This window comes from Oxyura jamaicensis, chromosome 27, assembly GCF_011077185.1.
Source record: "Oxyura jamaicensis isolate SHBP4307 breed ruddy duck chromosome 27, BPBGC_Ojam_1.0, whole genome shotgun sequence".
Classification (NCBI taxonomy): Eukaryota; Metazoa; Chordata; class Aves; order Anseriformes; family Anatidae; genus Oxyura; species Oxyura jamaicensis.
Genome location: NC_048919.1, coordinates 4,791,209 through 4,800,440, shown reverse-complemented (window position 1 = coordinate 4,800,440; position 9,232 = coordinate 4,791,209). Strand labels below are relative to the sequence as shown.

At 64.1% G+C, this 9,232-nt stretch overlaps 1 protein-coding gene across 1 annotated transcript in view; it reads left to right on the top strand.

Moving 5' to 3' along the window:
- Positions 1–8,110, top strand: part of STARD3 (StAR related lipid transfer domain containing 3) — a 15,856-nt gene extending 7,746 nt beyond the window's left edge. The window contains exons 8-15 of the mRNA XM_035347601.1: positions 319–374; positions 920–1,012; positions 2,365–2,427; positions 3,460–3,555; positions 4,083–4,162; positions 4,548–4,652; positions 5,972–6,065; positions 7,925–8,110. Of these exons, the coding sequence (XP_035203492.1) occupies positions 319–374; positions 920–1,012; positions 2,365–2,427; positions 3,460–3,555; positions 4,083–4,162; positions 4,548–4,652; positions 5,972–6,065; positions 7,925–8,029 (692 nt within the window). The 3' untranslated portion in view covers positions 8,030–8,110. The remainder of the gene's footprint in view (positions 1–318; positions 375–919; positions 1,013–2,364; positions 2,428–3,459; positions 3,556–4,082; positions 4,163–4,547; positions 4,653–5,971; positions 6,066–7,924) is intronic.
- Positions 8,111–9,232: the final 1,122 nt, after the last annotated feature.

Genomic DNA, 9,232 nt, shown 5'->3' with positions numbered 1-9,232 from the left:
GCCCTGTGCCCCTGCCCTGTGCCCCTGCCCTGTGCCCCTGCCCTGTGCCCCTGACACTGCCTCGTGCTGCTCTGAGACCTCCCCAGCTCGGCAGGCCGTCAGCCGGAGCAGTTGTCCCGGTGTCTCTGACACCCAGCCGCGGAGCAGAGCCCCCCCTGGCAGCTGGCTGCATTCTGGGGGAGGCAGGACCCGGGCTGTGCTGGGGTCGCAGCCGCTGACAGCGGGGATCGGACGCTGTCTGCTCCACGGGAAGGTCAGGGGGAGATTGCTCCCGTGGGATCTTCGTTGTCTGTGCGTTAATTGTGTGCTTCCCCCTAGGGTCGGACAACGAGTCGGACGAGGAAGGCCTGGGGAGGAAGGCGTTGACAGCGCAGGTAACTCGAGGTGGACGTTCCTGTCCCTCCTTCCTGTCCCTCGTTTCACAGCCGTTGCTCTGGGGGGAGTGTTTCTGGCTCTGCCTCTTCCCTCTCCCCCCCTGGTTACGTGGTCACACCCCAAGAGGGCATCGCCTCGGCCGTCCTCGCCGAGTCCTAGCTAGCAGGGCGGTCCCGCACCTCCCCGCGGTCTGCCTGGCCTCTGCGCGCTGCCTTCCAAGCGCTGCTGCTCAGCTCCAGCCCCGGCGCTGCCGCAGGAGGAAGCTCTGCTCACCTCGCAGCCCTCGGCCTGCTGGAAGCCCTTGCGCTGAGGCAGGAGGCTCGCTGGTAGGCGCAGCTGGCGTGTGGACGCGAGCCAGGGCGGGGAGCGTGACTTCGAGCTCCAAAACGAGGCCTCTGTGCCCTGAATGAAGAGATTTCTGTGCGGTGGTGGTGGGAGGTTGCCCGCTTCCCTCCGCTAGCCCTGGGGGGTGGGTAGCAAGCCTTGCACGCGCGCTTCGGGCTCTCTGCACGCCCCACGAGTGAAATACTCCCTTCTCCCCTAGGAGAAAGAATACGTCCGGCAAGGCAAAGAGGCAATGGAAGTCGTGGACCAAATCCTGGCGCAGGAGGAGAACTGGAAGTTCGAGAAAAACAATGCAAGTGTCCCCCCCCCCCCCCCCGCCCCGCGGCCCGGCAGCAAGCACGGATGGCTTAGCAAAAACCCGAGGACAAACGAGGCTTTTGAAACCTCCTTGCGACATGAAAAATTAACAAGCGTTACAATTACCTGATTGAATTAGGAATCCATTCCAGTTCAGTTAAATGTAAAATCCCCTCTTATTTAATTAGACGTTTAATTGCCTTCCCGTTTGACAGGAGAGAGCCCATCACTCCTCCCTCTCGACAGCGGGCGGGCAGGGGCGGACAACTCACCTTTGGTAGGCGGGAGGGCGCAGAGCTGCGGCAGGGAGGAGCGGAGGCGTGCTGAGCCGTGCCGGCCACGCGCAGCACCCGGGGTCCCAGCGCTGTCGATCTCGCTCTTGCTTCAGGGCAAGGTGTTTTTAGGAGCGTGCTGGGGTCTGGGGAGGCTCCGGCCGAGCTGGGGTTGCTGTGAGCCAAGAGGGAGCGGGAGCGCGTGGGGCACGGGCTGCTCCTGCTGGCCCACCCCAAGGCCGTGTGCCCGTCGCCTTCCCCAGGGCAGGGACCTTGTGGGAGGCCGAGGGTAAAGCGGGGAGCCCTGCCCGTTTCCCCACCTCACGGCTTTACTCCCTGAGCTACAGCGGGGTTTGCTGCAGTATCTAGAGCTCCTTGCTCTGCCCAAAGCGTGGTGTGAAAGGTGCCCTGCCTCTGCCCCCGAAAACCAACCTCGCTTTCTGCTTGTGGGCTGCTGACACGGCTGGGGTGAGAGTCCTGCAAACTGCAGCCTCATCTGGTGTTTAAAATTCCCCTGTCAAGTGATCCATTGTTTGGTGCCAAACTAGCTGGGCAGATTGTTTTCTTTATCCAAAGGGGGATGGATTTAAATAGCCTAATCAGAGTTTAACACAGGGCTAATGATGAAAGGTTATCATCTGTCCATCCCTAACCCCTCCAGGGAGCCTCTTCTCAGATGTAGGTAACAACAGCAGTGCTGGCAAACTAACCCCTTTCTCTCGCGCTGGTGCCGGTAGCTTGCTACAAAGAGAATTTGACCTTGAGACGGAGTTTGCAGCCTGGCACGGGCTGGATTCTTTTCCTGTCTCATCCCTGCTGCCTCTCTGGATGTGGTTTTGGTTATGGAAATTTGTGCACGGGCACCTGAAATGTGCTGGGTGTCGCTCCTGTCGTGGGGCTGGCTGCCTGGCCCGGGGGGAGCGGGCACGGCTCGGGGCCGGTCCCGTGTGGCACGGGAGCGGGCCGGATCCTGCCGTCGCAGCACAGTGCTCACAGAGCAGCAGGCTTTAGCCCAGGTAGGAGCAGTTAATTTTATTTTGCCAGCATAAATGTAACTTTCTGATTTCTCGCACAGGACTTCGGCGACGTTGTTTACACTTTCGAAATACCTTTCCATGGCAAGACCTTTATTTTAAAGGTAAGAACCTTCCCGTATCGCTTCCTCAGCCCGTGTGGCGCAGGCAAAAAGCCTGCTCTGCTTGGCATCGCGGCTCGGCTTCCGCGCTCTCCCCTGGCCCTGGCAGGACGGGTCAGGCTGCAGAGCGCTCTTTGAGACAGATGAACGGCGCCGCGCGCTCTAGGGAATCTCTCCAGGAAAACCCCTTGGCTGGCAGACAAACTCCCCGGCAAATACGCTGGGCCCCAGTCTCTGCTGGTAGAAGTGGGAGCAGGTGACTGCAAGACTCGCTTCCAACCCCAGCATCTAGGACTAATCTGACCAAGGAGGCTAATTGCAACTAATTGCCAGCAAGACCAGGGCTGAGCGTGCGTCTGCTGCCGCCTGGCATGGAGCGGAGCCGCGCGGAAGTGCCGTGCTCCGTGCCCTCTCGCTGGAGTGGCTTGGCTGCAAACCACGCTTTAATGAAGCATCGGTGCTGCGGTGGCTTTTCTTTGTTCCAGTGCATATGTTGCCTTGCTGGCAGGAGCTGCCGGCGGAGCGGCTCCGTGTTCGCGAGGAAAAGCCGGATGGTCCCACTCTGCTGTGTTAACCATTTGCCTCTGAACATCTCCCGTCCCGCAGGGACGCGGGGAAATGACCGTTGTCCGTGCTAGAGCTCAGAGCGGCTTCTCAGTGACTTTGAGAAGCAGTTGCACGTGCGGCAGAATCGCTGCTGAGGCAGGGCGAGGGTGGAGGAGCTGGCCCGGGTCAGCCCCGAGGTCCCTCTGTGGTACAGACAGATATTTGCCCCGCAGCGCAGACCCCAGCAGGCAGCAGCTCAGCGACTGCTGCTCCCCGGGGTCTGATCCCGTCCTCTGACTCCTCGTGTGCCCTCCAGGCCCCTGGGAACGAGAGCGCTGCGGCAGCAGGGTCGCAGCCTCGGCTCCGCAGCCTCGCCGCTGCCCTCCTGCTCTGTCCCTGTTGTTCTTTGTGCTCTGCCCTGCGTTCCTTCGAAATCGTCTTACCGAGGTGTGGCAGGGGACTGGCTAACTGCTCTGGCTCTGTCCTCAGGCTTTCCTGCAGTGCTCTGCTGAAACGGTTTACCAGGAGGTTATTCTCCAGCCCGAGAAGATGATCCTGTGGAACAGAACAGTGGCAGCTTGCCAGGTGAGCGTGCCGGACAAAGATGGCTTAATCACAGGAGCTCCTTGGAGCGGAGAGCTGGAGCTTCCCAGCCCTGCACCGGCTGTCGGCGGTGCCCAGGCCCTACTGGAGCTTAGCTGGATCAGAGTCACTGAGGCGTTAAATCTCCGCCGCTCATCCATACGATCCGAATGCTCTGCGGCAGCCAGCTGCGTGGCGGTGCCCGTCCAAAAGCCCACGAGGTGGGCAGGGAGCTGGGCCAGCGGCCGAGCCAAGCCGGCTTCTGCTCGGTGCGCTTGGGGCGATCGCTGCCGGTGTGGCGGCGATCCGAAGGCAACGCCTGTGCCCCCCTGGAGGGGCAGGGGGGCAGCCCCGGGCCAGCAGAGGAACCTCTGCGAGCGCTGCCGACGGGCTGGGCCCCAGCCCCGAGCCTCCCAGCAGCTGCTTTGAGTCCCGGTGCTGTTCTGAGGAGGGGCCGCATCGCCCAGCTGTTGGCACCTGCAGGCGCAGTCCAAGGAAATCCTTTTATTACTTTATTTTTTTCCTTCCAGATCTTGCAGCGGGTCGAAGACAACACGATCGTTTCGTACGACGTGGCCGCTGGGGCCGCAGGCGGTGTCGTTTCCCCCAGGTCAGTTCATCCTGCTGTCTGTGCTGGGCTGAGCCCCCCGAACACCTTCCTAAAACACAGAGGGAAGCTTCCGACCGCGGCGAGAGCGCTCGGCTCCGGCCCTGTCGTTGTGCGCTGGGAGCTCCTGGCATCCCCAGAGCGGGGCTGGGTTCTGCTCCCAAAGGCAGGGAGCCCCTGAAGTCTCCCCCAGCCCTTTCTGGCCCAGGTCTCAGAGCCCAGATCCGTCCTGCTCAGCCTGTCTCCCTGCTAACAGCGCCGGCTGGGTTGTGTCCCCGTGCTGCCGGACCGTTGCCGCAGCCTTTCCCAGCAGTCCCAAGCCTGCGATCCGCTCCCTCGAAGCCCCCCCCGCACATCTCCAAGCAGTCATTGCCCTTCCTTTGCACAGGGATTTCGTCAACGTGCGTCGGATCGAGAGAAGAAGAGACAGGTACATTTCCTCAGGGATGTCGACCACGCACAGCCTGAAGCCTCCGCTCTCCAAGTATGTCAGGTGAGAGGCAGATCCTGTTATTTCAGCTGCGATCTGACACACGCGCCTTGCTTAAGCTTAGGGCAAAGAGCCACTTAAATGAAAACCCTGCTGTCTTCCTGGCACCGTTTTCAGGAAACCAATCTATTTGCGGAGCCAAACCTTGCTTCCCTTGTCCTTCTTCCTTTGTTAAAGAAACTCTGTGTGCCGGTGAGCGCTGCTCGGGCGTCTCCCAGCTCTCTCCGCTCCGGGGAGTGGAGGTGCCGACCAGTAAGAGCACAAACCCCAACCCCATCCGCATCCTGTTTACTCCCGTTTAATTCCCAGTCGGGGCCGGCTGCCACTTCTGAGGGGCAGTAAGCAGCTGGCCGTGTCTCTCCTTGAGCCTCTCGGATGCCTTTTGCTTCTCGTAAGCCAGCCGCTTACGGACTTTAAAGGCTGCAGGCGCCGAGAGCTGGTCCCGTGGGTGAACCGAGCTGCGTCAGGACGGAGCGGCTCCCAGGGTGTCGGCGGGTTTCTGGCCTCTCCCCTTCCGAAGGGAAGGTTTCGCACGGCCGGTGATGGATCTCGGCGGGGCTGGGCTCATCAAACAAGGACTCCTTGTTACTGTCTGCGCTGGTGCCCGGGGCCCAGCTGTGCCACTTCACGCACTGACTTTGTTTTTCCTCATAATCTGGTTAAAGGAATTGACATTTTAACTCAGAGCCGTTAGAGCTGCCTCAGTCTATTTAAGAGCTGGGGACTTCGGGGCCTGGAAAAATCTTTTAACAAACGTATGCGGCAAAAATAGCGCCTGTTCCTGAGCAGGGAAGGGAAATCTGTATCTGGGCTGTGTGTGTAAGCACAGCTCTCCTCTCTGAGACGCTCAGATGGTGCGAGGAAGGATCTGGGGGCTGTAGTGACGAGGCTGTCTGCCTGAGCCTGTCCTGACCGAGCCCGGTCTCCCTGGCTGCTCGGCTTCCCTGGGACCTGCTTGTTGGCACCCGTTTCTGCCGTGCCGTGCCTCTGAAACCTCCCTGCGGTGCGGTGCCGGCGTCGGCCGCGCTGGCACGGTCCGGAGGCAGAGGCTGCAGCCCTGCAGCAGCCCTGGCACCGCCGCTGCCAAGGCACCTGTGGGAAACCTGCCTCGTGGTGTTTGCTCGTGAGCCCGCAGCCAAGCCGGATCCCTTCCCGGGCGCTCTGCGCATCTGCTCCCACCCCGCGGGGCTCCCGTCCTCGCTGCCAGGCCAGGGGGTGCCGCGGCAGGAGCCAGGGTCGGCGCCACGCACCCGGCGTGCCAGGGAGAGCGGCTCCTCAGCCTCCCCCCGGTCTGACTCCGTGCTGCTGTTGTTTCCCTGCAGGGGTGAGAACGGGCCCGGAGGTTTCATCGTGCTGAAGTGCCCCAGCAACCCCAGGGTCTGCACTTTCATCTGGATTCTAAACACGGACCTGAAGGTAAAGCCAACTCTTCGCTGACGTGCGAGTGCCGTGTTCCCTCCCCGGCAGGGACAGCGGCACGCTCCAGGAGCCCCAGCAGGTTGTGGGACGCCTCCTGGGGCTGCTGTCCTGCTGCAAGCCTCTCCTGGGTGCAGCTTCGGGCCATTGCCAAGGGATGCCCTAAAGGGAGCTGAATTTTGCAGGCAGAGGTCGTGCACCCTCTTTCCCCCCTGAATTTGCCCCCGGTGTAGGGCTGGGAAACCACCCCTTACCTGGCCGAGATCTCGGCTACGGGTTTCACCTCTCTGTGCAGGACTGGGGAAGAGGTGATTTTATCCTCTCGGGGGGGGGGACACCAGAAATAGTTGGGCACGTCAAGCGTCGTCTGGCTGCCTGCTGCTCCCCGCAACCCGCGGAAGGGATGAATCACTCGCCCTGGCGTGCCCTGATCCCAGAACCTCGGCACAAACACAGCCCCCCCGGGGGGGTGCCTGGGGCTGCGCCCGCGTGCGGGGAGCCCCGCTTGGGCCCTAGGCCGTGCCCCAGAGCCGGAGCCCTTGGTGGTGGCCCAGACAAAGGCAGCGTGAAGGGAGCCGGGCCGGGCGCATGGCGGGGGGGGGGAGCTGCCCTGTTTTCTTCCTCGGCTGAATCGAGCCGAGGTTGACGTGGAAACGGCGCTGCAGCAGCGAGCACAAAGGCTCCATTCATCAGCGCTCTGCTGCAAAGCTGCGGCCCCCTCCCTCCCACGGCCCTCCCTTCCCACAAAGCAGATCAGGCACCAGCGCTCCTGCTGAAATGCTCTGCAGGGGATTTGCAGAAGCGCTCGCCTTGGCAGCTTCCCCCCCCCCCCGGCGGGGGGGGCGCCAGCGGGGACGAGCCGAGCGCGGCCGCAGCCCGGCCCCGCTGCCCCCAGCGCTGCTTGGCACAGGACTGGGGCCGGAGGTGGTTTTCCTTCGTGGCTCTGGCTCCTGGTGCCTCTTCCTCCCCTCTGTGAGGGGCTGGTTCGGGGGGAAAACAGCCCCGTTGGTGGTGCGAGATGGGGCTGGGCACGGAGAGCCCTTCCCTGCGCTTCCCAGGCCGGGGAGCCCTCGCCCGCTGCCTGCTGCTGGAAGAGAGGCCGTGCCAGCCGAGCTATTAATACACAGCCCGTCGAGTGCTTCCACCATCCTCCTGAAGGGCTCTGCTGCTCCCAGACCCCTCGCCCGGGCTGCCTTGGTATTTCCTTTGGCCCTGGCGCAGTATTTATAGCGCATGGCTCATCCCTTCCTGCAGCCAAGGGCAAGGGTTGCCCACATGTGTGTGTTTGTGTCTGGGCTGGAGCCTCTCCTCCCAGCGGGGCCTGAAACAGCCCCGGGAGCCACAGCACTGGGCTCCGAGGAGAAGCCTCAGCCCCTGCCCTGCTGGAGGAGGGCTGCAGGAAGCCCCCCCCCCCTGTGTCCTCCACATCCCCGGGGCTGCTCCTGCTCCTGTCCCGTGCCATCCCCTCCATCCCTGCCTGGTCCCCGTGGGGCGCGGAGCCGCTGCCAGCCCCAGCGGCGCTCCCAGCCCTGCCGCTGCTGCCTGCCCCCGCAGAGCCCGGCCTGACTTTCTTTTGCATCTCGCATAATAGAGCACGGGGCCGAGGCGGTTGGGGTTGAGTCGTGCCGGGCTTTTTAGAGAAATCAAAACGCGTTTCAGTTCCTCCCCCGGAGAAAACTCCTTGAAAGCAGCAGCTCCCCGCTGCGGCACTCGTGCAGCCCTGGGGCAGGGAGCAAAACCCGGGCAGCCTTGGGCAGGAGCCCGGGGCAGGGGGGGTGGGGGTGTTTCACCTCCCTGGGGGCCGCTGCGCCCGTCGTGCTGCTGTTCTCACGGGGCCGTTTCCTCTCCTTTCCTCGCAGGGTCGCCTGCCCCGGTACCTCATCCACCAGAGCCTGGCGGCCACCATGTTCGAGTTTGCCTTCCACCTCCGCCAGCGGGTCGGCGAGCTGTCCGGCAAGCCCTGAGCAGCACAACGTGCCCCCTGCGCCCGGGGGGGCTGCGGGCAGGGAGGGGGCTGCCCCCCACTAACCTCACCGGGTGAGGCTGCTCGGGCGCTCGGTTCCTTCCTCCGCCCGGCACGTGCCAAACCCCTGCCCCGCTCTCCGTGCGGCCGGGCTCTGCCCTGCTCCGGGTCCAGCCTTGCCCCCTCCCCACACGGCGGGTCTGGGGGCTCGTTGGGACCCCCAAGTTCCCGAGCTGGTGCCCTGGGTTAAGGGGGCCAGAGGGGAAAGCTGCTCTGGGGGTGAGGACAGGTCTGTCCCCTGTCACTGTCCCAGCGTGGCCACGTTCCAGGCTCTGCCCTTCGCACACGGGGACAAAGCGCAGCCCCTGCAGGGCTCGTGGGCTCCTTCCCCCCTGGGATAGCACCGGGGGGACTCGTGGAGACCCCAGGGGCTGCCCCCCTACTCTGGGGTCCTGGCCGAGCTCGTCTTCCCCCCCCCCTCATCCTGCGGCTCTGCAGGGAACGGTTCTGAGATTTTTCGTCCTTCCTGGGGGGATGCGGGGGCGAGCGCGGCTCCTCTCTACCTGTGCGCGCCGCTGCCGCGCTCTGCTATAAAGGGAAGCAGCACCAAACCGCCCGCACGCGGGGGCACGCACCGGCAGCGCTGCGGCACGGGGGCGAGCGCCCACGGCAGCCCCCACGTGGGCTGAGCCACGGGGTCTGTGCCCACCTCCCCCCGACCCTCCGCCGGCACCGTCCTGGGGTCCCGTGGCCCGTGCCGGGGGCCGCCTCTGGCCGGCACCTGTCGAAATAAAGAGCCTTGCACTATTTGCAGCCCGCTGCCTTCCACGTGCCCTTTGTAACTCGATCGAATAAAAGCGGGGATGAGCGCCTGTGGGGGGGGGCGGGGAGCAGGCCCACGCTGGCCCCGAGCCCCCAGGAGGGGTCCCGGGGCTCCCGTGGCTGCTGGCCGTGGGGTCGCCGTCCCCTGTCCGGCGGTGGCGTGGAGCATCCGTCCGCCACCCGGAGCAGGCTCTGCCCCCACGTCCCCTCGGTCCCCCCGCAGCCCCGCGTCCCCTCGGCTCCACTGAAGGGGTTGGGGCCAGAGACCGACGTCCCCGGGGCCTGGCCGGCGAGCTCTGCCCGCTGGCACCCAGCGAGCACCCATCTGTCCGCAGCCCCCATCTGTCGGCCCTACAAATAGCCCACGGGGGGGGGGGGGGGG